Here is a 27,717-nt window from a genome sequence, read left to right as displayed (position 1 = left end):
TATCTAAAAGTTGTTTTTTTTTTTTTTTTTTTTTTTAATCACATAAGGGAGTTTATTAAGCAAACAGAGTGTCTCCCTGCAGGGTAAGAGAGAAAATGAGAGGAAAAGAGAAAGGAAGGTGAAAGGGCATGTGCAAAAAAGCGTGTGAAACCGAGGAGGAGAAAGAAAGTCCTAAAAGTTTTTAATGACAGAGTTCATCCATTCTGTGTTTACCAAGTATTGCCATTCTTTTCATAGAATGGAATGCAATAGGTGCTTACTATTCACTTGCTTTGTGAACAAATAAATAAATGAAGTTAAGGCCAGCCTTACCCACTGAGGCCAGGTTCCTAAAGTTCTCCAGCATCACATCTCTGTATAAATTTTTTTGAGCAGGGTCCAGCAATGCCCACTCTTCCTGGGAGAAGTCCACTGCCACTTCCTGGAAGGTCACTGAATTCTAAAACAACAGATACACATTCTGGCTCAGCCAATGACTTATCTTAATATACCAGGAAGATGGGTGAAGCTGATAGCACTGGGGAAGGGATCCAGGGCATGGAAGCTTAGACAAGTATCTGAGGTCTTCGGTTACAGCCCCAAGGCTCAGTTCTCATTCAGTCTTAATCCCCTGGGCCATTTCATCCAGGCTTATAGTTTTATAAGGCTTTTAAAGACATGATTGATTTGATCTTTGCACAATTAGGTTGTGTGGACTCTTTGTCTTACTTAGATCCAATACAGATAGATCAGGCTGCAGGATGAAATACTTGAGAAATTAGTAAGTTTTCCTTGTGAAAAAATTTTTTTTCACAGCACCCAGCAGAGTATGGAATCCAAAATTCACACTTGATGTGAATGAGAATCCAAAAAAAATTAACTAATGTAGTAGCTTTTCTTGACATTCTCTCTTAAAAAACCCACTATTTATAAGAAGACTGGGTCAGCCACAGTTGGGCTGTGAAGCTGCAAGTCACGAGTGAGAGATGTGCTTAAAGCACAAGTAATGTTTTACTGAAAACAGAATTATTTCCTACATACCTGTGACCAAGCTGGCAGCAAGCCTGCAGCCATTCTTTCTCTCTTGTATTTCTGTCCTAGCTGGACATGGTCCTAAGCAAACAGAGCTAGAGAGAAGAAAGATGTTCACATTCAACACCTACAGCCATGGAAGCTTCCTCATATTTATGTAAGAGTTAAGATGTGTTTTCCTATGCAAGAACATAATGTAATTCTTACATAGTATGTACTTACTAATTTTTTCTTTTTGAAGTTTTTCCTGGCCTGAACCACTGCAAAGGTTTATAGTCAGTAACAGTTCAGGAGCAGTATACTTTTATAGTGTCTAACTGTCTCTAAATGCCATTTACTAATGACAGAAATCAGGACTCACTAGGGAAAGAGCTGAGTCCAGTACAGAAAAACAAATCTTCAAGGTAGATAGATCTAAAGTATTTTTGTACCACACCCCTGGTTGAATCATCTTTAAAATGGGACATACCTCTTAGGGTTGGACTGACTTAGTTAACGTATGTCAATTACTCAGAACAATAACTGGCAATCCATAGAGATTTGTAGAAATTAGAAATTATCATTTGCCTGTTTTTCCATACAGGGAAACATAGTTTCATTTAATAATAAAAGGATCATATTCCTTAAAGTGTGATAATGTTTATCACACTTAGCTGTATATCTGAAGTCATCAAAGTTTAATGCTGCTGGGTTGGGGTTATGGCACATGGTATAGTGCTTGCCTAGCAATTGTGAGGCAATGGGTTCAATTTTCAGCACCGCATATTAAAAAATGAATAAAATGAAGGTCCATCAACAACTAAAAGTATATATAAAAATAATTTAAAAAAATTAATGCTGCCAAACCCCATAACAGAATTAGGATTTGAAATCAGATCTCCTTCACTCAGGAGCCCACCTTCAAGGCCCTGTCTGCGGTGCCCATATGTGATTATACATTGTCTCCTGAGAACTCCTACCTTTGTGCATCTCTCTTGACACTCTTAGCCCAACCGTCTATGATGAGAATGCCTTGCGGTAGGGATTCTCCTGGGGAAGTCTAGGAGGCCAGCAGAGAAGTTTCAGCTCTGTTGGAGAAAAAGACCTGAGAATGGAGGTGCTGAACAGAGCCTGCTGCCTAACTGCACCACGGTGATCAGTGGATCCACGTGCTTGTGTAGACCAGCCTGACCCCATGGAATTGGGGAGGAAACACAAACGTGAACATTTCAGGACACTGCCCTGGGGAAAACAAATGGAGACTCTCAATCAAGAAGGCATATGATTTTAAGGGGAAAAAATTTAAGTTCCTGGAGATATAAATGATGAAAGGAAGGTATTAAAAGTACGATACCAGTATGTATATACTTTCAAACACTGACCTGGAATATAGTTTTCCCTTTAAAAACCAAACCAAACCAAACCTGAAAATGGAGAGATTTGGCTGTTTAAGAGTTTGGAAATAATAAGGTCTATGGTCAAATTGGTAGATGTATGAAGAAATAATTCCCTAAACACTAAGATTGGTAATTTTTAAATTTTTTGGTGTGGAGTATTAAATCAAGGGCCTCATGTATGCTAGGAAAGTGCTATGCCCCAGTCCCTGAAACACTAAAATTGATGATAAAACAGTTACAGGCATAATCAGGGAGAGGAAGTTGAAAGAAAATGGACAAAGAGCTAAGTGCAAATGATAAATTTCTTTACTCTGTCAGATCAAAAGCTTTGAAGATGGATGCAAAGTGAAAGATGAAGAAATTTAAGTTACCCAAGCAACCTCAGAAACCACGTGGCCTCAATATTCTCAGGAAAAAAGTGCCTCTTCAAAAGTTTTCTACTTAACATTTCCAAATGGACTGTACCTCTTCTAGATAATGGCTGTTTCTCAAAGAATCACATCTGCCTTTTCTTTCACCTTGGAGAACTTTCCTCACTGTCCTCAGCTCTTCTAGCACCACATGAAAAGTCAGACCAGGTCTACATGGCTGGTTCCCTGCTCTGAGGGAAAGAGACATGATGTAAGAAGAAGGTGCAAGGATGACGGATGTTTCCATAAACCACGGGCCAAGGTTCTGCTTTTCTGGCATTCTAGTCACTTCAGGCATAACTGAGAAACAGCATGATCTTCAAGTCCAGCATAATCAGCCAGTAAGCTTTCACGTGAACTGCAAATACAAATAGACTAGTTTTCTCTTTCCTTGTGTAACAAAAAGATCAGGGATCTTTCCTCTGTAACACAGGCTTAAGCCTGTACACATAGTTATGAAGCCCCAAGTCTTTTATCCATGGAGAAAAGAAAACCAGTACAACAAATAGATTTCCATGCTCATGAAAAAGTCACTAGACACTAAGGTCTATGAAAAGAGCGTGTTTGGTTTGTTTATGATTGTACTGCTATTAATTTGCAGAGCCTAAAATATAATACTTCATATTTATTCAGGAAAAACTAAATTGAAGAAATGGTACCAGCCTTATTAAATGCAATTAGATTCTTGTAGTTCTCCAGCATCACATCTCTGTATAAGTTTCTCTGAGTTTGGTCCAGCAAAATCCATTCCTCCTGGGTCAAGTTCACATCCTCAAAGGACACTGAGTCCTAAACCATAACAAACATGCTGGCATGAGACAAGTTACCATCTCTACTATGTCCTTTGGAGGAGAATGAGGGACCCACTGCTTTGATGGGTTCCATGGTCTTCTATCACTTGATGGTCCTCACTGCTCTTCTCTTTTCTATCTGTTCATATTCAGTGGTGATCTAATTTAGTCACATGGCTTTAAGAGCATCTCTTTCACCTAACTGCATCTTACCATGTTAAACAGTGATCCCTTCTGGCCTTCTTTTTCTCCACTAACAGGTTTTACTGTAGTCGTGAGCACATTACAGGCACTCAAATAAAAGGTTCAGTGAACATAAATTCTGAGAAGTACGTTCATTCTCTCCTTTGCAGTCTACCATAGAAAAATGAAAGTGTACAATCAAGCATAAATGAAATTTAGATTAGTAAGTACTGGAATAATGGTATTACTTCCTTATGTAATTTGTTAACCACATGAGAGGCTATAACTTGAGGAAATCTCACTGGAAACTTAGTCCCTAAGTCCTCTTTGTTTGAAAAAGTTCTTTTCCACTTAGAGGAAATACAGTTACTTGATAGAAAGCAGCATATTTTTCCACTGAAAAGTCAATTTCCTACTTACCTGAGAATAATTTGTCAACCACTCGGTCACCATACTTTCTTCTTCTGATTTTGCCTCATGAAGACAGAAAAGGTCTTGAGGATCTTGAGAAGAGAAAATAAAACCTGAGACCCCAGGATGCCCACAGTTTCCATACTCACAAGCCTGGAAGCCACTCCGTACAAATTCTAAGTTGCCATAAAATGCTGAGCAGCCTGTCTTACCTGAAATCAGAAAAAGGGTTTAAGGCTCTGATAACCAGGAAGAAGAATTTATTAATGTCATTTTCTAGAAAAAGAAATGAAAGTCTAGCAGAACCTCTCCCACAAAAGCGTTCTTCCTTCCCAAATCCCAGGATTTAGACAACAGGATATTTATATCTACTTCAGCCCCCCGCTGCTCAGAAGCAGTACAGAGTAGACACTGGACTCTGATAACAAGCTGTTCACAGGCTAGTTAAAGAAGGGAACTGACTTACCACATGGGGAAAGACCAATGGCCAGCGTGTCTGAAATGAGTGAACAGGTTACTCTCGATTCCTTTTGGTTAAGTAATAATGGAGTCTTGTCTCATACCATGAATCTTTAAGCAACAGGCATTACTCATTTGTCACCATCACTCATTAGTCACCTTTCTGCAGAAGATGAAATTATTTATGTTTATGCCATTAGAAACTGTAGAGTACTATACCTCACAGATATAACTAATAACAGTTGTGATTTGTATGCCAGAAACAGTAGCAGCATAAGGTCACATGATTATTGTCATGGTTTGGATATGAGGAGTACCTCTAAAGTGAAGGAATGTTAGTTAAGTGATGTTTAACAGTGAAATGAGTAGATTATAAGAGCTGTCAGCTCATCATTGGATTAATCCATTTGATGCATTAGTAATTTGAATGGAATAGTAGGTGATAACTGTAGGCAAACAGGGTGTGCCTAGAGGAAGTAGATCTCTGGGGCTGTGCCCTTGGGGATTATATTTTGTCCCTAGCTCCTCACTCTCTCCATCTCCTGGCCACCATGAGCTGGGCAACTTTTCCCAATTCGTCCTTTTGCCATGATGCTCTGCCTCCCCTCTGGCCTCTGGAGTGGGGCTGATCATGCACTGAACCTCTGAAACTCTGAGTCCAAAATAGACTTTTCCTCCTTTAAATTATTCTTGTCAGGTATTTTGGTCACAGTGACAAAAAGGTGATTAACACAACTAGATTTTATCCATATCTATCCCTAAAGAATCTACCAAAAAACTATTAGAACTAGTAGATTCAGTAAAGCTGTAAGATAAAATAATAATATATAAAAATCAATTGGGTTTCTATAACTAATAATGAACTATCCAAAAAAGAAATTAAGAAAACAATCCCATTCAACAGAATAAAAAACAATGAACTACTTAGGAATAGATTTAACCAAGATGGTCAAAGGTCTGTACACTGCCGACTACACAATATTGAAGAAGCCATCCTATAGTCAGAGACTGGAAGATAATGCTGCCTAACACAGGATTTGGGGTCATTTGACAACCAGAGATTGGGGGTACACATTTTGCTTAAGAATCATCAAAAAATTAGCACCCAGATAGCAATGAAAACCCCTCTGTCCTGGTTTGAATCCTGATCCTGTCCTCATATACTAACAAGTGATTCCTTGCATGATCGAACTTCCTTCAGGCTCTTGAACCTTTTCTGAAGCTCACCTGCACAACTACTTGTGAAACCCAGTTTTAGCAAGAACCCTGTTGAAGTCAGTTTACCCAGAACTCCTGTCTTCCCATACACTCCCCTATTTTAAAGCTCAAGGGCCAGCAAGGGTCGGGGCATAGCTCAGTGGTAGAGCTCTTGCCTAGCATGCTTAAAGGCCTGAGTTCCATTCCCAACACACCACTACCAAAAACGCTCTAGGGAATTTAGAAGGTTCTAAACTGGGATAGAGGTGATGATTTGGGAACAGAGTAGTCCTGCTCTTTCTCAGTGGCAATTCTGTATTTATTTATTTATTCATTAATTTTTAAATTTGTTCTAATTAATTGCACATGACAGATTTATGCACTTTGATATCTCATACATAAATGGGGTATAATTTCTTATTTTTCTGATTGTACATGTTGGAGAATCACATTGGTCATGCAGTCATATATGTACTTAAGGTAATAATGTCTGTCTCATTCAACTATCCTTCCTATCCCCATATCCCCTCCCCTCCCTTCACTCCCCTCTACCTAATCTAAAGTTAACTCTATTCCCTAGCCCCGCTCCCCATTGTGAATTAGCATCTGCAACTCAACTCAAAGTGGATCAAAGACTTGGGCACTAGAACAGAGGCCCTGTGCCTAAGAGAAGAAAAAGCAGGCCCAAATCTTCACCATGTCAGCCTAGGATCTGACTTCCTTAACAAGACCCCTGAAGCACAAGAAGTAAAATCACGAATCAGTAAATGGGATGGGGCTGGGGAGATAGCTCAGTCGGTAGAGTGCTTGCATTGCAAGCATAAGTCCCTGGGTTCGATTGGGGCGGGGTACATGGGATGGATTCAAACTAAAAACAACTTCTCAGCAAAAGAAATAATCATGTGAAGAAACAGCCTACAGATAGGGAGAAAATCTTTACCACAGGCACCTCAGACAAAGCGTTAATCTTGAGGATATATAAAGAACTCAAAAAACTTAACGCCAAAAAACCCCAAATAACCCAATCAATAAATGGGCTAAGGAACTGAACAGACACTTCACAGAACAAATACAGACGATCAACAAATATATGAAAAAATGGCTGAGGCTGAGGAAGGAGCATGAGGAGTTCAAAGACAGCCTCAGTAATTTAGTGAGGCCCTAAGCAATTCTGCAACACCTGTCTCTAAATAAAATATAAAAAGGTGGCTGGGGATGTGGTTCAGTGGTTAAGTGCCCCTGCATTCAATCCCCGTACCACCAACAAAACAAAAACAAAAACCACTAAGATTTCATCTCACTCCAGTCAGAATGACAATGACCAAGAATACAAGCAACAATAAGTGTTGGTGAGGATGTGGGAAAAAAGGTACACTCACACATTGCTGGTGGGACTGCAAACTGGTGCAGCCACTCTGGAAAGCAGTATGGAGATTCCTCAGAAAACTTGGAATGAAACCACCATTTGACCCAGTTATCCTACTCCTCATTTCATACCCAAAGGACTTAAAATCAACATACTACAGTGACACAGCCACATCAATGTTTATAGCAGCTCAACTCACAATTGCTAAACTATGGAACCAACCTGGGTGCCCTTCAACAGATGAACGAATAAAAAAAATGTGGTATATATACATAATGGAATATTACTCAGTCTTAAAGAAGAATGAAATTATGGCTTTTGCAGGTAAATGGATGGAGTTGGAGAATATGCTAAGTGAAATAAGCCAATTCCAAAAAACCAAAGGCCGAATGTTTTCCGATATGTGGAAGCTAATTCGCAATTCTGCATTTATTTATGCGCATTCCACTTACACTTTCGATGACCTCGGATCCACATGCCCCTTGACTGCCTGAACCGGTGTATCCCTCACTTGCACGTAAGGAACTGACCCCACAGCCAGAACAATTCCAAAGGCTCCCGAGACACTAACTGCCAGGAGCCGGGGTCACCGTGGCCTGGAGGGTAGGGATGCTTTTCCTTTTCGAAAAAGGTCACAAAGTCTGCTGAGGAGGCTTCTGAAGCTGCGCGGACTCGCCCGCGCCCGGGGACCAAGCGGCCGCTTAGATCGGCCAGGGCGCTCGGAGTGGGAACTGTGGCTCCGGAGCGCCCCCCGGAGGCCGGAGCACGCAGCGCCTCCTTTTTAGATCCTCCCACTCCCAGGCGGCCGCTCCGGGCAGGGCCAGACGCTGACGCACAGAAACCTACCCTAGACGAGGAAAGGAGCCTGAGGCTAAGATGGCTGCCAGCCCGCGCACGCGCAGACACGGATGAGCGGCGCAAGCGCAGACGCGCAAGTCCGTGGGGGGCGTGGCTCCAGAGGATGGGCTGGCTTTGGCCTCCCTCTTTCCTGTCCATGGTCCTGCATATACGTGATTTGGGGTCATTTGACACCCAGAGATTGGAGTGCATTTTTCGCTTGAGTTCTCCAAAAATTAGCACCCAGATAGCATGAAAATCCCTTGATCTTGCCCTAACGACAATGATTCCTTGCATGATCAAACTTCACTCAGCCTCTTGAACCTTTTCTGAAGCTCATCTGCACAACTACTTGTGAAACCCAGTTTTAGCAAGAACCCTGTTAAGTCAGTTTATCCAGAATTCCCTCCTCCCCATCCTCTATCTGATCGTCCTTGATGTTAAAGAAAAATCTGAAAATGAAGTTTATTTGAGCAAGAAAAAGGTTCCAAAACTCATAGGCGGTGTTCCAGAATGAAATTTGTTCTGTTAGATACTATAAGTGAAGGCTCACACCTTTACGAACACACTCCTACATTAATGCACCTTGAAAGTGTCCTTTTTGTTTCAGATAAAACTTTCTGGAGAAACTTAGAACCAGCCAAGGTGAACAAATCAGTCATTCTGTTAGGCACCTAGCAGTAAACTTGGTTCACTATAATATTGAACTGAGCAGGCCCAGAAACGTCAATGTCTGCCATCCTCCCTTCCAGTTGAGTATACTCAGAAATGTGCCCAACCCTACATGTGCTTGTCTGTATATATATGCATAGGCTCACAAAATAAAATGTGCACACTTCCTTTCCTCAGGGAGAGCAAAGCTTTGCAAATAACTCCAGGGCTCTCATTCCTCACTAAGGGTACAAATCTTTATATTTTGGTACTGGAGATTAAACCCAGGGGCACTTAACCACTGAGCCACATCCCCTTTTAAATATTTTATTTAGAGACAGGTTCTTGCTGAGTTGTTTAGGGCCTCGCTCAATTGCTGAGGCTGGATTTGAACTCTTGCACCTCCTGCTTCAGCCTTCAGAGCGGCTAGGCTTACAGACGTGCTACACCCCGCCTGACTTTCTCTATTCTTTACCTTCTGGTTGTGCTCACTGGTTTCACATTGACCAAGAGAAGACCCTGTTGTATTAGGTTACAATTCAGAGTGCCCCTCCCCATGTTATATTTATTTATTTATTTATATTTAGTTCAAGAAGAGAAAGTGAAATGCAGAAATAAACTGTTTGGCTGAAGCATTTGCTTTAAATGAGCATGGGCTGATCAGCTGGCAGCCTGAGGTTGGCTGAAGCTTGACTGCTGTAATTGGCTGATACAAATTGCTTAAACTACAGTTCACATTGCAGGGGCCGTTTGAGGCCAAACTTAATTTAACAATATCTAACCAGGTTCTTAGCTTCTACCATCCTGGAGGTGATATATGATCACTCTGGCCTGTGTTCAGCAAGAAGTCTGTTAGATTGGTTTAACTAAAATTCCTCCTCATCTGTGATGGTTTCTCTTAGCAATATTCCTTTCTGACTCCCTCCCCACAACCAACCGATAAGAACATAAGATGATGATATCCGAGATAAGATCATGCTGGAAATCATGTTGTATTCTTGGCTTTTGTGTCTTTGCACGAGATTTCAAGCAAGCCATGACACATAGTGAAAGAATAGCAGAGTTTATTAGAGGAGAAAGTACCCTCATAGGAGAGAGTGCTTTTTCTCAGGAGAACCACAACTTGCTTCTTTGTGAGCTTAGCTGTTATTAGGACAGGAGGGAAGGTTTCTAGAGAATTCCACCTAGGCACTACCTCTTTTGACTGCTGGTAGGATCGTATTATATTTTTAACCCCTACTGTGCATATTTCACCTTAAAGGAAACTCTAGGTCAATTTGGTTTGGGTAAAGGTCACAAAGGTCCTCTTTCATCCAGACCCATCCCAGATCAGTATAACTTGTGCTTCTTTCTTTCCTTTCCTTTTTCTTGTCAGTAGAGGAGTTTTTGGACCTATACTCTTCAGCTCTAAGACAAAAGAATATAGCAGTGGTTCATGTCATGCTTGCTGCTCTGCCACTGAAGCTTATTTCAAAACTGACTTTTTCCTCTTCTCCCTTTCCCCCTCTCTAACCTCTGGACAATCAGGATTACCCTTTTCCCCATCCTAGGCCCAGTTATCTGTCCTTGAGCACACATCAATCACAGGAATGAAGTAATTCAGACTCCAGGGATGGCACCAGAAGATTTAAGAAATGGCTCTCTTTCAAATTAACAAGTGAAATACACCAGGGTACATGTGGACTGTGGCCTTTGAATCACCTCTTTAAAAATCGTCTGTTCCCCCTGAATCATAGGCAGAATCATACCTTCTGGGACAGGAGTCCCCTGTGTTTTTCTTTTGCAAGTAAATCAATAAAACTTCTTTTTCCTTTTCCACAAAATTGTTTCCTCATTATTGAAATGGTATTAGGAGCAAGGACCAGAACACCCTGAAAATAATAAGCTTGTTAGTCAAGGGTTGTAAATACCGTTATCTATTTTTTTTTTAACATATTGAATTTTTTATCTTTATTCAACTAATTAATTTATTTTTATGTGGTGCTGAGGATCGAACCAGTACCTCACACATGCTAGGCAAGTGCTCTACCACTGAGCAACCGTAGCCCAAATACTATTATCTCTTAAAACACAGCTGAATGGCCTTGTGTGAGTTGTTTCAAAGAAAGACTTGCAGAGAGTTGGCATGTAGGCTCAGTGTATAGAATTAACCCTTTAAACTCCATGTTCCCACTGCTCAGGTCTACTTGTTACCTAGAACCATCACCATGTTCCTTAGCTTATAAATTTCCACTTGCTCATCCTGTGTTCAGAATTGAGTCCAGTTCTTTATTATGGTCTCTATCCCCTACTGCATTTGTCCTAAATAAAATCTGGTTTGGGACTGGCGTTATATCTTAGTGGTAGAACACTTGCCTAGTATGAGCAGCACTGAAAAACAAAACAAAACAAAACAAATTCTTTACCACTTTGTAAGGGTAAAGCAGACCAGGTACCCCCACCCAAAAGACCCTTGCCATAATTAAGCTTCTCTTCTTGTCAGAAAGATTTTTAAAAAGAGCATCAACAGGATATCCACAAAAATTTCTGCAAACAGCATTGTGGTTTGTAGCTTCCACGTTCTTGTAAATGCCAAGTTTGCATACAAAACTTGTGAAACCTCTGTCTAGCCTAAAAATGTGCGACCAAGAGTAACTATTATGTACCCACCCACTGACATGTAACCACCCCACTGAGTATAAATCTAAAAGAACCCAGACTTCAGGGTCCACAGATTTTTAGGCATTAGCCTTCTCTCGACTGCTGCAGGCAGCTAAAATAAACCTGCTTCCTAACAATTCCTTGGGTGTCCAAGCTCATCTGTCCTATATCAAGGGGACAGACAGATTTAAATAGTGGTGTAAGGGGGCAAGTAGATGAGGATGATGGGAACACGAGAATGATTCTATAAAATGAGCTCACTGTACCGACTCTCCAGGAGCTTTCTTTGCCAAAAAACAATCTTCCTGCAGCCCCACCTGGCCTTAGGGGACAGGAAGTATCACATTCCTCAACAAACTGAGGCAGGGCAGTGTAGGTAATGAATGAAGGGAATTAAGAGAGGATGATGGCTGGTTATCAATGGGTTGCTAACAACTAACGTCTGGGATCACAGTTCCCAGCTCAAAGGGTTGCTGACAGTTCCAGAGCATCCCCTCCCCAATCACTGCTAAACACCTCTGGGGATGCACAAGTGATTGACCCCTGGGCTGCTCCTTCCTGCCCTTGGCACTTAGGAAGAGAAGAAAGAGAAAGTGTGGGGAGATTCTGGGGGCCTATAAAAGAACAAGACACACCCACTCCTGCGGGCACCCCAGCTCTGGGCCCCACTTCTCTCAGGAGAAGTCTGCACCTTTGTCCCTCTCTTAAATAAAACTTGCTTTTTACGCATGCCACAGCATTTCTTGGGTGTTTAATCTTCAACACTGAGGGAACAGAACCCTCTCCTGATTTCAAAGACTGATATCAGTGGCCCTGCCTGGTCTGAGAGGACAGGATATGTCATATTCCTCAACACACTGAGGCAGGGGCGAAGGCCTGGCAGTCAACATAGGTAATGAATGATGGGGGTTCAGAAGATGAGAGCTGGTTATCAAAGACAATGAGTTGCTAACAGCTAACCTCCCTAGATAGTACTTCCCAGCTCAATGGGTTGCTAACAGCTCACCTCCAGATTGTACTTCCCAGCACAAGGAGTTGCTATAGATCACTCCCTGTGCTCCTTCCTGCCCTCAGGTATGTACTTGGAGAGGAAAGAGATGAAGGGGATTCTGGGGTCTATAAAAGAGCAAGACACACCCACTCCCTGTAATCCCAGCAACTCTGTAGGCTGAGCAGGAGGATAGATGGTCAAGGCCAGGCTCAGCAATTTAGCAAGGTCCTCAAGCAACTTAGCGAGACCCTGTCTCAAAATCAAACATAAAAACAAGGGATGGGGATGTGGCTTAGTGCCCCCTGGATTCAATCCCCAGCACCAAAAAGGAAAAAAAAAAAAAAAAAAAAAAAAAAGTAATTTAGGTAAAGAAGTAAGAGCTTCATACATGCCAGAATACATTTGCCACAAGAAGACTTTCCCACCATAAGCGAAAAAAGGGAAGTGGGAACAGCCAAAGGTATATTTCTTGTAATAATCCAATAGAAGACAGTAAAACCTAGGTGACTTTTGGAAAGTCTGTGAACCCCATTATACTTGGTCAATGAGTAACTGGGGAAGGACTTTGCGAACTAGGGGATAAAAATGCTAACTGTAATGTGTGGGGGGGTGTTGTCTTGTTTCGTACAGACATGACATCATAAATCAAATTGGAGTAAATTATTATCAGCTTAATAGTTGCATAGACATGGCACAATGTTAATCAAAATCGATAAAATGTCTTCACAAAGCAGATTCAAAACAGGACTTCATTAACTTTAATAAAGGCCACAAAGTACAGCAAACAGCTAACACAGGAACCTTGCTGATCATTATTAATCCAGAGAATACTTAATTTCTTATCTAACTTATAGTTTAGGAGGTCATGCACAAACAAGAAGACAAATAAATGAGTTATGAACATCAGAATAATAAAAATGCACAGAAAATATTATTTATATTTAAAGTCCAAAATAATGAACTTACAGATGTTAAAGGTCAGCAGCGTTTCCAGATAAAAGAACCTAATTAAATACTTTTCAATAGCTTTCCTTCAGCAGAGCAATAATCAATAACACAATGAAAGGGAAAATTAAAGACCTAAAAGGACTGAATGAATGGAAAAGTGTTTATCGCACGGATTGGTAGGCTCAGATTTTTAAGTATGAAGTCCAGTGTACAGGACTCTACCATGGGCAAGGGTCAGCACTGATGCAGGCGATGAGCATCCTACTCCTCGGCCCAGGGGAACCTGTAGGCCTGGCTCTAACCTCAGCCCGGCCCCTAGGAATTCCCAACGGACTCGCCCTGCGACCAGGTCCCATCTTACCTGGCCTCTGGAATATTAAAAGCCACGCCCCAGGTCTGCTCTCACCTGAGTCCACTCGGCAGGCCGAGCCTGGTCCCTCCCCAGCCTCATCCACCGTTCTGGTTCTCTTTACCCACCCGGTGAAAACCCGCACGCTCCGGGGCTGACGGACAGAGCGGGCCCTCGGAGCCTCCCAGACCCCGAGTCCTGGCTCCCGAAGCCCCGCCCCTCACGCAGGGCGCTTCAGAATCGGGGGCCGAGTGCGCGTCTGCGCACGCGCGAGGCCGCAGCCCTGTCACCTTGTGCCCGCGGTCGCCATGTCACCTTACGCTGCAGCCCGCGTCTGAGATATAGTTTTGCCTCAGTCCGCAACCTAGCCGCCCGGCCCCGCGCCATCCAGGTATGGGCCGCGGGAGGCGGAGGACCCGCTCCTGCTCGTCCCGCTGCCCCCCGGCCTCCCTCAGCCGCGCGGCCCCAGAGCCCAGGTCGGCTCCGCCCGCGCCGGGGTCGGGCCGGTGACCGCAGCGCGGACTGGGGGCTGCGCGGGCGGCGGGGCGCGTCCTCTGCGGGCCGGAGCCGGAGAGCCCCGGGACGTGGCCCGCTCCGCACGCGTGCTCGCCCTGCAGAACGCAGCGGCCTCGCCGGCCTCCGGTCCCGGGCCGAGCCTCGCGCGGTCTCCGCGCTGGTCTGCAGTGACCCGGCGCCGGGGAGCTCGGCCCCGCCTGCGCTTCTCCGGCTCTGCGGAGCGCGGGGTCTCGACCGACCCGCGGGCCCGCGGGCATGTTGGGCACTGCGTTAAGATACACGAGCGAGCTGGTTTTAAAATCCTGTCAACCCGCTTCTTGAGCAAGTGCATTTCATCCTGAATAAAGTGATACATTTTAGCCTGGCGCGTGTTGCGCGCCTGCAATCCCAGCTCCTCGGGGCTGAGGTAGGAGGATCCCAAGTTCAGCCTGCGAAATCTAGGCAGGTCCTGTCTCCAAACAGAAAATTAAAAGGTCGAGGATGTACTTTAGTGGTAGAGCTCCCCTGGGTTCAATCCCCAGTACCGCAAAATGCAGGGGGGATAAAAGATACATTTTGGTCACCTATCTATAGATTCTTTAAATTTCGCACAGAAAATGTGCCAGTTTGAACTTTTTCTCTTAAATCTTTGTATTTTCCGATTTTTGTTCTAATTACTACACTTGCCAGGACTCCCAGTGGAATGGAGACTAGCATATAATTTCTTGCCTTGTTCCTGATTTCAGACAAAATTAATCTAGTATTTCACTATTAAATAGGATGTTTGCATTTTTAACATAATAAAATATTTTCCTTTCTAGTGGTCTAAATTATTATTACCAGTGTATATTGAAATAGATTAGCCACTGTTTTGTGTGTAAGGGAATGTTCCAAATAATCTTATTATACATGTTGTGAATTTCATTAATCGGTTACTCAATATTTGTTTATTTTGTTTTTGTGGTGCTGGAATTGAACCCAGTGCCTCATGCATGCTAGTCAGGCACTGTACCCTGAGCCCCAGTGCTTCAGTTTTTAAGCATCCTTCATTCCTAGGATGAAATCCATTTGTGATTTATTCTTATTGTTCATTTCTCAAGTGTTACCAATATTTTCATATTATTTGTACTTTGTGGCCTGGCATATTTTTTTAGTTGTACCCTTCTGATCTTGGAGATTCGCAGGAAAATAGTTTCCCCTTCTACATTGGAAATATGAATTTCCTACTGTTGTGGGGTCTGGTTATCAACCCCTAGTGAGACCACCAGAAACTAAAGTAGGAAAAAAGTTTATTTTGGGGAAAGAGAACAAAAAACAGGCTGATGCGTCAGGACCACCACTCCAACTAGGAAGGAGCTGCAGTGGCAGTGATCATAGGCAAAAAAAATCTTAGCAGGCTCACAATAGTGATCTTTTTTTCTTTTTCTCATGGAATGCAAACAGCAAGCTTTAGTTTATCTATTTTAGGCAGCACCTGGCAGGTTAGCAGGGCGGGCTAAACCGGGGAGCTAGACTACCCATATCTGAAACCGGCAGCTTCTGGGGCCTCCGGAGGGATGGGTTGCTTCACACAAATGGTCACAATGTCCTTAACTCATGGCCACACTATTTTATCTTGGGTACTGTCCTTGTATTTACCACAGTCAGCACAACTCAGTGATTTTATTTGCACCCATTTTGGTTTGGTCAATCTTAACTAGATATATTTGTTTTATATCAGAGGGTCTCTACCTTTTTCTTTTTGTAAGGTGGTCTCTACTCTTTCACACTACTTATTTAGTGAACCTGCCTTTAAAACAATTGGCGACTTCTGTTTCCTTGTGCATGTTTGAAGTATGGATTCTTTTTCTTTTAATGACTGGATACAATGAAATTTTCTTCTTCCTCTTCCTGCACCACTACAATCACCACCACCACCACCACCTCCACTACCTCTTCCTTTTCCTCTTTCTCATCCCTTTTAGGTTCCACCTTCTGCAGTTCCTGCCATCTCCCAGTAGTCCATTCAAATTCTTAATCCATCAAATGGATTAATCCACAGATGAAGTCAGAGCCTGTATAATCTAGTCACTCCCCAAAGCCCCACCTCTGAACAATGCTGCATTAGAGACCAAATCTTCAACACATGAGGCTTTGGAGGACATTCCAGATTCAAACCAAAACAAATGGCTTGATGCTTTTTCTCAGAAAGTAGGTTTTGAGGAGCCCATTGGATGGGGGTGAGAGCAGTGTTCAGGGCTTAGCAGTAATGCCTGTTAGCCTGTGAAATGGTATGCAAGTAAGAAATGTTGGGCAAGGAGCCCCCAGAAGTCTAGTGTATAAATAAATTAGTGCTTTCTTGGATATGAGTCAGGGAATATATGTTTTTAGGGTTGAAGGTACTGCTTGATACATTTTATGCTTTTTGTTATCATGGGCAAATTGACAGCCAGATGTTCTTAAGACTTGAGTTAATTTACTAATACAATGTTACTATTAACCTTTTCTGTATCATTGGCAAGGATGAGAGTGTTGTTTTGTATCTCTAGGGGAGATAAGTTTGCTCCAGCTTTACAAAACAGGTTCAGTTTGTGTTTACTTGGGAGTCTTGGTGTGTGTTTTGAGGATTGTTACTGGTATTTGATGTACTACAGTATCTGGAGGACTGGATTCTCATGTCAGCTTCTGTCTTCCTGTAACTTCTCAGTGTTTTGTTTTTCTTCATGAAGGTGACATGGAGGAGAAAAGAACTGCTGGGTTTCAGAAAAGTATGATACAGGTAAGTAAAAGGTATAATTGCTCCAAAAGACTATTTCCATTTCATTTGATATCCTGCTGCTATTTTAGAGCAGAGGTTAGCAAACTGCTTCTTTTTGGGATCATATGGTAAGAATTTTAGGTTTCGAAGGCCATAGAATTTCTATTACAAGGAAACTCCATCATTTTAATACAAAATCATTCATACAGAGTACATAAACCCTTTGTGTTGGGTATATAAACCATATTGTGTTGCAATAAAACTTTGTTTACACAAGTAGGTGCCAGACTGGAATTAGGACATGTGCTATAGTTTGTTGAGCCCTGGCCTACAATACTACAAAACAGAGCCAGCTGTGGGCGTGACTTGAAAGATGTGCAGGCTCCTGGGCCTCTCAGGATTGTGAGGGGGGAAAAAGGAAAAGTTCCCATTCCCTCAGTGTGTTTCATTCTTTAAAACCTCATCAAGATTTAAACCTGTGTTTGATGTTGTGCTGAATGCTGTAATAGGAATAAAGTAGCAGGTGAAGTTATTCCTGAATAAGAAAAAATTTCTGAATAAGGAATAATATGATATTGTACAACATGTGGCCTTGATCCCATATTCTGGCATAGAGTTCCTAAAACCTTTGGAATGTCTGGAGTGATAAGAGTGGCTTTGTATGCTAGTAAGAGGACTAGTGACTAGGATAGATAGCCTCAGAATCACTGCTGGTCCAAAGAACTAAGGTATGATTGACTCTCAACCCTATCCCCCAACTTCAAGGTTGCGGGGAGAGGTACTGAAGGTTAAGTTGATCATCAGTGGCCAGTGATTTAGGCAGTTATACTTTCTAGTGAAGCCTCTGTGAGAACCCAGAAAGAGTGAGCTCAGGGGGCTTCTGGATTGCTGAATATGTAGAGGTTCCTGGAACGAGGCACTCCGATAGGCATGCAGTGTTTCCTACCATGCCGTGCCATATATATTTCTTTATATGGGTATTTCTCTATATTTATTACAAATCACAGGCTTGAGGAAGTGTTTCCTTAGGTTCTGTAAGCCATCCCAGCTATTACCCAACTCAAGGAGAGTGTAGTGAGTACCCTGATACGTAGGCATTTGGTCAGAAGTATCAGTGACCACCTACTAATTGTGATTGTTGTAAGTGTGGGACATTTTTGTGGGACTGAGCCTTCAACCCATGGGATGAAGTGGTCCATGTAAATAGAGTCAGAATTTTATTGAATATTAGGAAACCCAGCTAGTGTCCGTGGAAAATTGCTTGATGTAGGTGGGAAAATTACCCACACACCTGGTGTCCAGTGCTCTGTGCAGGATTGTAGGAAAATCACTTGGATGTTTTTTTTCTCATATCATTGCCATCAACTGCAGAGAGACTAATTTAGTATTTTAGAAATATTTTGACTTTTAGACAAAATTTGTTCAGTTACAAAGTTTACGTGGGTGGAAAGGAAAGAGATCTGCTGACTGGGTCCTAACATAGATTCTGGGAGACCACAGAATCTTCTGAACTTCCTTGAATTGATTCTGAGGTCCCCAGTGCTGTCAGCCTCACCCATCCTCTTGCACACACTGGAGGAGTTGTACCTATCTGAACAGAATTTGTGGCATCTTTTAGGACTTGGTGACCTTTGAGGATGTGGCTGTGGACTTCACTCAGCAGGAGTGGGCTTTGCTGGATCTTGCTCAGAGGAGCCTCTACAGAGATGTGATGCTGGAAACCTTCCAGAACCTGGCCTCACTAGGTAAGATGAGCAACATTAGTTCACATAGTGGTTTAGAAAACAATTTTATCTCACTGGTTGACCTTGTTCCAGGATTTGGACTGAGGAATGGGTGTGTGTTGGTAAATAAGACAGACGTGGTCACAGACTGCAGGGTGCTCACAGTCTGGAGGCTTCGTCATGAAAATGAACATTGTTTTTTCCTTTTTCTTTTTGTGGTTGAAAGCCTTGAGGCTCATTAAGTGTTGCAAGTGTGGGCACTGAGGGGTCACTCTGGGGCACAGGGAGAGTTGTGGTGTGAGACCTTTAGGATTGTACTGCTGTGAATGCCCTTTACTCAGAGGTCACCAGGATCACACCCATAAGTTAAACAAGTGGGTTTATTTTGCAGTGTATCATGGGAGAATGTACCCCATGGGGAGTGTAGGGCATCTTAGTAAGAGGGCATTAGAAAGTAGCTATTGGAGGATTTGTGCTTTGGTTGGATGATTTGGAGATTAGTCTGTGGGGTCGATTGTATTAGTTCCTTAGGCCTTGTGTGAACAAGTGCCACAGACTACTGGGTAAAAAGCGCAGAAATTTATTCTTATTTCTGGTGTGTGGGAGTGTAAAATCAAGGTGTCAGCAGAGCTATATTCTTTCTAAAGGCTCTTAGGAAAAAAATCCCTCCCTGTCTCTTCCTAGTTTCTAGTGGTTGCTGGCAGTGCTTGGTGTTTCTTGGTTTATAGGTGCATCACTCAGTCTCTGCCTCTGCCATCCCTGCGTACATGTTTCTAATCTCTCTCTGTATAGGGACATCGGTCTTTGGATTCAGGGTCCGCCTTAACCCAGAATACCCTCATCTTAACTTGACTATATTGACAAAGACCTTGTTTCCCTATAAGGCCACATTCTGAGTGTGGGTGAACATTTTAAAAATAGGTTTTAAAAAAATGTATGTATTTATGTATATATTTATGTGGTACTGAGAATTTAACCCAGGGGCTCTCTACCACTGACTAAATCCCCAGCTCTTTTTTATTTTTTATTTTGCGGAAAGGTCTTGCTGAATTGCCCACGTCGGTGTCAAACTTGGGATCTTCTTGCCTCAACCTCCTGAGTAGCTGGAGTTATAGGTGTGCACCACCACACCCCAGCTTAATAGGCTTTAGTTTTTAGAGCAGTTTCAGTTTCAAAGCAAAATTGACTGGAAGGTAGAGAGATTTCTAATAACCACTGCCCTTACAACACAGCCAGCCTCTTTCCCTGTGAACATCTTCCACCAGAATGGTCCATGTTTAATTTACAATTGATGAAGCTACATTGACACATCATCATCAGCTGGAGTTCATAGCCTATATTAAGGTTCATTTGTGGTGTTGTACATTGTATGGCTTTGGGCAGATATACCATGACATGTACCATTATAGTAATATACAGAGTAGTTTCCTGTCCTAAAAGTTTTTTATGTGCTTCCATTTTATCCCTTACTTTCCCTTAACCCTTTAGCAGCCACTGATCTTTATATCATCTCTATACTTTTATATTTTGCAGAATGTCATATAGTTGGAATTTGTATAGTATGTAGCTTGTTCAGATTGGCTTACTTCACTTGATTTAAGATTCCTCCATGTCTTTTTATGATTTTCCTTTTAGTGCTGAATAACATTCTATTGTATGGATGTGCCACAGTTTATTTATCATCCTATTTAGTAAAGGATATCTTGGATGCTTTCTGGTTTTGGCAAGTATGAATTATTTTCTCATAAACATGTGTAGCCTTTTGTGTGCAATTTTTGACTCCTTTTGTGTGCAATTTTTGACTCCTTGGGTGAATACCAAGGAACGCTATTTAGTTGCTGGATCACATAGTAAGAGTATTTTTAATTTTATAAGAAATCACCAGATTATTTTCCAAAGTAGCTATATCACCAATAATGAATGAGAGTTCTGTTTCTCTACATTTTTGCCAACATCTGACATTGTCCATGTTCTGGATTTTGGCTGTTCAAATAAGTGTGTAGTGGTGTGTCACTGTTTTCACTTGTTATTCCTGGATTACTTATATTGTAGAACATATTTTAATATGTTTACTTGCCATCTGTATGTCTTTGGTTAGGTATTTGTTTAGGTCTTTGGCCGAGATTTTTAGGGGGTTGTGTGTTCTCTTATTATTAATCTTCAAGAATTCTTTGTGTAACACAGCAAAGGAAATGACTGAGTGTGAAGAGAGAGCCTATGGAATGAGAAAAAATCTTTTCCAGCTATTCCTCTGACAGGGGATTAACATCCAGAACATATAATGAACTAAAAAAACTCAACACCAAAACAACAAAAACAAACAAAAAACAAATAACCCAATCAATAAATGGGCAAAAAGACTAAATAGATTTCTCAAAAGAAGAAATGCAGATGGTCAACAATGTATGAAAAAAATGTTCAACATCCCTAGTAGTCAGAAAAATGCACATCAAAACTACATAGAAATTCCATCTCATTCCAGTTAGAATGGCAATCATCAAGAATAGAAATAATAATAAACACTGATGGGGATGTGGGGAAAAAGGTACATCATACATTGTTGTTGGAACTGCAAATTGTATAACCACTTTGGAGGAATGGAACCATCCTATGACCCAGTTTTCTTCTCACTGCTTGGTATTTATCCAAAAACAAAAACAAAAACAAAAACAAAAAAAACTAAAAACAGCATACAGTAGTTATACAGTCACATCAAGGTTTATAGCAGTGCAATTCACAATAGCCAAGTTATAGAACCAACCCATGTTCCTGTCAACAGATGAATGGATGAAGAAAATAGAGTATGTAGACACATGGATTTTTATTCAGCCATAAAGAAGACTGAAATTATGGCATTTGCTGGTAAACGGATGGAAATTGAGAACATCACGTTAAGTGAAATAAGCCACATAGAGAAAGCCAAGGGTCAAATGTTTTTTCTCATATGGGGAAGCTAAGTCACAGGCCTCTGCAGCTTAGAGCCCATTTTAGTGTTGCAGCTAATCACAGCAGGGAAATGCCTGCCTGGTCAGCTCCATAGGTCACACACAGCTGGCAGAACCTTATTTTCTTCACTATTACTGAGCAGTGTGTTGAAGCTCTCAGTGGCAGACTGTACCCCCAAATACTGCAGCAGATCCCAGCAGCTGGCTGCTAAGTTTTTTCCCAGGTTCTTGTCTCACAGATTTGAAGACTAAACTCCACAGATAACAGAAGGTAGGAGTAAAAGGTGTAGTATTTATTTAAGTAAAAAGAAAAGAAGCAGAACTCTCAGGGGGTGAGAAGAGGACCTAATAGTAGGTTCCCACTTATGTGAACTAGTCTAGGGACTTATATAGCTACTGGGGCATCCATCAATATCTGTGCTAATCAGGTCTTGGAAAAGTGCCAAGGCTATTGGTTCAGCCTGTAACATTCTGATTAGTGAGCTCTTGAGTCTGTGGTCTTCGCTCACCTCCGCTCTACCTTCCTTTTCTTGTCACATGGGACAAAGAGTTGGCTGTAATGTTTGAAATGTTTCTACAGGTTAATTGTGTGGAGTAGTCTCTTCATTTAAAGTTTCTCTTTTTTTGGGGGGGACATGCATTTTCTTAACTGTCTGCCTGTTTTACTACTTATCCTATCTTATTCGTATTTACTTATTGTACTGTATTGGTTTGTAGAAAAGGACAAAAAAAGTACACGTTCAATACAGATGTAATTTTTTCCTCTAGTATTTTCATCCATGGTTGCTTGAATTCACAGATATAGAGGGCTAACTCTACTTGTGTGGATCTGTGTCTGGTTCTCTACTGTTCCACTGATATATTTGGACATGACTTTTTTTGGTGGAACCCTGTTCAACCTGATGCACAAGTGGTCACTTTAGATGGGATGCAGACATGAAGCAGAGGCAGTTCTAGGGTTGAATATTTTGTGGGTGCCAGGTACATTTTTTTTTTTCTTATTTAGACAGAATTATCTAGTGCTGTTATTTTGTTGCATTGTATCATGGTATCAAAGTATTCTGTGAGATTGTTTGTGTTTACCAGGAAAACAAAATGTTCTGGCTGTGTTAGATCAGCTAATAATACTGTGAATATGGATTGGTTTTTTCTTTCTTTTTTCTTTTTGTGCTGGGAATTGAACCTAGGGGGCTACATCCCTAGTCATTTAAAACTTTTTTTTCTTTACTTTGAGGTAGGATCTTGCTAAGTTGCTGAGGTTGCCCTTGACTTCATGATCCTCCAGCCTCAGCCTCCCAAGTCACTGGGATTATAGGTGTGTGTCCCCATGCCTGACTCAGATCAGTTATTCCCACATCTCTGCCTTTTCTTTCACTTTCTCTGCTTTTTTTTTTCTTTCTTTCTCCTCCTCCCTCCTTTGCTTCTTCTTTTTTTTTTTTAAATGGATTTGCTACTTTGTTTCAGTTAAACTCATCCTTGTCTGTCTTTAGAGTATCAGAACAAAGTTTGACCCTATCTTAAGGAAAGATGCTTGTGATTCTTCATTGCTTTCCCTTATAATATTCCTTTCCTCCTGTGCAGGGTACCCACTACTCACACCCAATCTGATCTCCCAGTGGGAACAAGAGGAGGAACTGCAAATGATGAAGATAGGACTTATCCAGGGCATCAGTATGGAGCGGCACCAGAAAGGCAAGAATCCCTGGGAGGTGAAAAAAATCAGATAGAAACAAGCAAAAATTTGTTTGTCTGAGGAGACTCATTATCCACAGATGACTTAGATGACTATTTTGACTTTTTATCTGTCCTCTCATACTTTCCTTGTTCTTGGCAAAGGCCTTCATATTTGCTCTTTTTAAGTTTGTATTTGGTATGTGCATTTTATCCTTTCTGTTTTCCTCTCCTAATAATTTTCTACTCATGTTACCATCACTGTCATTCTTCTTAGAACTTTTTTTTTTTTTTTTTTCAGCACCGGGGAACCCAGGAGTGCTTTCCCACTGAACTGTATCTTTTATCCTTTTTATTTTTATTTTGAGACAGGGTCTAAGTTGCTGAGGCTGTCCTTAAACTTGGGAACCTCCCACCTCAGCCTCCCAAGTTGCTGGGATTACAAGCATGCATCAACATGCCAGGCTTCATGGAAATTTTTTTAGTGAACTATTTATCATTTTGACCCTTGTGCCTATTAATAGTGAAGTCCTGAAACAGCCATTCTTCTAAAAGTCTTTTGCTTATAGGTACCTTTATTTTGTTTTACTTTTTTGTTTCAGGTTTTGAGTCTCTACTTAATACTAATGAATTAGTTGCTCCTCAAGATAGCAATGGAGAAAAAATATCCAATGAACAGAATATGGTGAGATTCAAAAGAAATGAATCTTGCTCCTCTCTTTTACACGAAGACCAGGACTCCCCTGGTGTGGATGATTGGAACAAAAGCCATGAGAGATGTTTAAGGTGAGTGCCCTTCATGTGAGAGCAGGTAGTGCCTCAGGAAAGAATCTTGAGATTTAAAAAACATATCTTGACCATAAACCTAGGTAAAAAATTGTGCTTTTAGAAGAATGAAATTATGGCATTTGCCGGAAAATGGATAGAACTGGTGAGTATCATGCTAAGTGAAATAAGCCAATCCCTAAGAACCAAAGGCCAAATGTTTTCTCTGATATATGAATGCTAATTCATAATAAGGGAGTTGGGGCTACAGGTATTTGGATTAAACAGAGGGGAGTGGAGGGAGGGGAAGGGAGTATGGGGGTCAGAATTACAGTAGAATGAATTGGACATTATTACCCCGTGTGCATATATGATTACATGACTGGTGTAACTCTACATCATGTACAACCATAAGAATGAGAATTTATACTCCATTTGTATGTGGTGTGTCAAAATGCATTCTACTGTCATGTATAACTAATTAGAACAAGTACAAATGAAAAAATAAAATTAAATTAAAAAAAAAAGAAATAAAAGGATGCAAATTCAAAACAACAACAACAAAAGTACTTGAAAACACCCAGAAACCACTCCAGATGTGGGAACTCATGCAAGAGATTTTATTAAGTGGACAGGCAGAGTGTCTCCCTGCAGGGTGTGAGAGAGAGAGAGAGAGTGTGTGAGCGTGCACAAGAGTGAGGAGGAGAGAGCATGAAAGTGAGGAGGAGGGAGAGAGAAAATGGTGGGGGAGCTGTTCTTAAGTAGTGGAATTTCACTGGCTAATAACAATGGACCAATGACTGATGAGGAAGTTCGTGGGCTAACAATCTGGGTTGTAAAGTGATGTGGGGGAGACAGAAAAATGGCGGCAGCAAAATAGCAGATCTGATGCCAACAGTGCTTTTACAAAGAATTTTATCTAGATAGTTTTTCCTACAAGTGAGACTGAGATGTTGAATGTTTGACACAAAGATTGGATTGACAGAGATTTATCAGAAAAATCATGTAATTTGGGGCTGTAGCTCACTGGTGGAGTGCTTGCCTAGCATGTGTGAGGCCCTGGATTTGATCCTCAGCCCTATATAAAAATAAATAAAGTATTAAAAAAATAAAAATCATATGAATAAAAAATGCAGTGACAATATTGGCTGTGGGAGACCCTTCTTGAGAAATTTTAGCTTACAAGTTGATGGGGCAGAAATCATACACATTTACTGAAAATGTTAAATTTTATTACTAATAACCTGTCTTTTACTTTTAAAAGTCATATGGTGGAGAACATCTGTGAATACAATGAAGAAAATCAACGTGGACAAATTCCAAATCTTATGCTCAAGAGAAGTACTGAAGTCAGATCCTTTGAATGCCATGAGTGTGGCAAGGCCTTCCTGTCCCATTCATCCCTTGAGAATCACACCAGATCTCATGCTGGAAACAAACCCTATCAGTGTAAGGAATGTGGGAAAGCCTTCCATTTTCTTGCTTGTTTTAAGAAGCATATGAAAACTCCCACTGAAGAGAAACCGTATGAATGTAAGGAATGTATGAAAGCCTTCAGTTGCTCCTCCTTGTTCAGGGCACACATGAAGATTCACAGCGAAAAGGCAAACTATGAATGTAAGGAATGTGGGAAGAACTTCAGTAGTTCTTCATACCTCACAGAACACAGAAGAATTCACAGTGGAGATAAGCCCTATGAATGTAAGGAATGTGGGAAGGCCTTTAGTTGTTCCTCATCACTCTCTAAACACAAAAGAATTCACAGTGGAGATAAGCCCTATGAATGTAAGGAATGTGGGAAGGCCTTTAGCTCCTCCTCTCATCTTATAATACATCTAAGAATTCACACTGGAGAGAAGCCTTATGAATGTAAAGAGTGTGGGAAAGCCTTCAGTGAATCCTCAAAACTCACTGTACATGTGAGGACACACACTGGAGAGAAACCCTATAAATGTAAGGAATGTGGGAAAGCCTATAATTGTCCCTCCTCCCTAAGCATCCACATGAGAAAACACACTGGAGAGAAACCCTATGAATGTCTGGAATGTGGAAAAGCCTTCTACCTTCCTACGTCCCTGAACACACATGTGAAAAATCAAAGTAGAGAGAAACCCTATGAATGTAAGGAATGTGGGAAGGCCTTCAGTTGTCCCTCATCCTTTAAAGCACACGTGAGGGATCATGCTGGTAAAGTGCAATATGAATGTAAGGAGTGTGGGAAGGCCTTTAGTCGTTCCTCATCCCTCACTGAACACCTAAGAACTCACAGTGGAGAGAAGCCTTATGAGTGTAAGGAATGTGGGAAAGCCTTCATAAGTTCCTCCCATCTTATAGTACATAGAAGAACTCACACTGGAGAGAAACCTTATGAATGTAAGAAATGTGGAAAAGCTTTTATTTATTTCTCAGCCCTTAGTATTCACATGAGAACCCACACGGGGGAAAAACCCTATGAATGTAAGGAATGTGGGAAGTCATTTCGACATTCTTCATACCTTACTGTACATGCAAGAATGCACACTGGAGAAAAACCCTTTGAATGTCTGGAGTGTGGAAAAGCCTTCAGCTGTCCCTCATCCTTTCGAAGACATGTGAGAAGCCACACTGGAGAGAAACCATATGAATGTAAGGACTGTGGGAAAGCCTTTATTTGTCCAGCCTACTTTCGAAGACACATGAAAATTCACACTAGGGACAACATATAAAAATAAGGAGTATGGGAATCTCTGCAAGGCTTTTTCTGAACCCAATCAAGTTGTGAAGTCTCATACTAGGAGACACTCTATGAATGTGAGAAATTAGGAGATTATCATGCATCATTTTGAAGACTTGAGGAGAGAGAAACTGTGTTTGTAAACTATATGATAAAGCCTTTAGATTTTGAACATCACGTATTGTGTATAAGAAAAGTTAAAATTCAAACTAGAAAAGAAGATCAGTGTCTCATTAAAGGGGACTTTTACTACAGGATCATTGATTTCCAGCGTTTTCTAATAGGAAGATTTAAGGTGATACATTTCCTGTTTTAGCTCATATCACATACTTTTGAGTATGAGGTGACTTTCTTTGGCTGAGATGTAAATGTTATTTCCATTACAGTCTTTTGGACTCTTGGAAGATTGTGCATGCACGTGTGTGTGTGTGTGTGAGTGTGTGTGTGTTTGTACATGTGTACTTCCCCTCTGAGACAGGGTCTGGCTATGTTGTCCAGGCCTGGAACTCCTGGACTCCTGCCTTAGACTCTTAAGTATCTGGGAGTGCAGGCATGTACCATTGAGTCTGACTGAAGTACATTTTGTTGTTGGTTTGCAGGCAGGAGATTGGTCTTTTTTTCCCCACCTACTTAATTTCCATTGCTCTCTAAATTTGTACGCATAGTATGGGCACTTTCTTTTCTTTCTTTCTTTCTTTCCTTTTTTTGGGTCTGGATACTGAAACTTGTCTACCCAATAATGTCCCCCTCATCCTTAAACTAAGAGCACCTACTGCTTTTGAGAATATCAGTGTTTACTATCAAAACTTTTCATGTGTAATACAAAATTTTAGTAGAAATTAATTAGTACAAAGGCCTTGAAAGAGGATGGTCTCATCTTGTAGGGGTGCCAGGCTAGCTCAAGCACAAGTAAGGGCCGCAGAGGCAAGACCCAGACTCCAGGAGTTGGGTAGAAGCAGGCTTGTGGCGAGCAGCCTGCAAACTCGTTTATTGCAGGAATACCCATACATTTTATAAACTTTTTGCCCAATCACAATGTGCCACGGG

The 27,717-nt window shown here is 41.4% G+C and overlaps 2 protein-coding genes and 1 long non-coding RNA gene across 3 annotated transcripts in view; 2 read left to right on the top strand and 1 right to left on the bottom strand.

Annotated features, from left to right (window-relative positions):
* The window catches only part of LOC124968527 (uncharacterized), a 31,131-nt gene extending 24,897 nt beyond the window's left edge, over positions 1-6,234 (top strand). The window contains exon 4 of the long non-coding RNA XR_007105749.1: positions 2,706-6,234. This is a non-coding gene — a long non-coding RNA (uncharacterized LOC124968527). The remainder of the gene's footprint in view (positions 1-2,705) is intronic.
* Positions 1-13,808, bottom strand: part of Znf177 (zinc finger protein 177) — an 18,653-nt gene extending 4,845 nt beyond the window's left edge. Inside the window, exons 1-7 of the mRNA XM_047531071.1 lie at positions 13,633-13,808; positions 10,441-10,563; positions 4,649-4,804; positions 2,853-4,394; positions 1,971-2,078; positions 1,021-1,106; positions 313-439 (exon numbers count right to left, since the gene is read on the bottom strand). Of these exons, the coding sequence (XP_047387027.1) occupies positions 313-439; positions 1,021-1,053 (160 nt within the window). The 5' untranslated portion in view covers positions 1,054-1,106; positions 1,971-2,078; positions 2,853-4,394; ... (1 more) ...; positions 10,441-10,563; positions 13,633-13,808. The remainder of the gene's footprint in view (positions 1-312; positions 440-1,020; positions 1,107-1,970; positions 2,079-2,852; positions 4,395-4,648; positions 4,805-10,440; positions 10,564-13,632) is intronic.
* Znf699 (zinc finger protein 699) lies at positions 13,524-27,717 on the top strand. Its single transcript, XM_047530445.1, has 7 exons — positions 13,524-13,620; positions 13,695-14,011; positions 16,802-16,873; positions 18,471-18,597; positions 23,103-23,213; positions 23,795-23,978; positions 25,222-27,717. The coding sequence occupies exons 1-7, from the start codon at positions 13,524-13,526 to the stop codon at positions 26,660-26,662; spliced, it is 2,349 nt and encodes a 782-aa protein (XP_047386401.1). The 3' UTR covers positions 26,663-27,717.

Source organism: Sciurus carolinensis, chromosome 17, assembly GCF_902686445.1.
Source record: "Sciurus carolinensis chromosome 17, mSciCar1.2, whole genome shotgun sequence".
NCBI lineage: Eukaryota > Metazoa > Chordata > Mammalia > Rodentia > Sciuridae > Sciurus > Sciurus carolinensis.
Note: the sequence above shows the minus strand (reverse complement) of the source record. Positions and strands in the feature narration are given on the sequence as shown.

Coding starts and splice junctions, on each gene's coding strand:
- Znf699 (XM_047530445.1), top strand. CDS start 13,524: ATGAGCATCCTACTCCTCGGCCCAGGGGAACCTGTAGGCCTGGCTCTA. Junction 14,012..16,801: donor CCCGGCCCCGCGCCATCCAG/GTATGGGCCGCG, acceptor GTAACTTCTCAG/TGTTTTGTTTTTCTTCATGA. Junction 23,979..25,221: donor AGCCATGAGAGATGTTTAAG/GTGAGTGCCCTT, acceptor TACTTTTAAAAG/TCATATGGTGGAGAACATCT.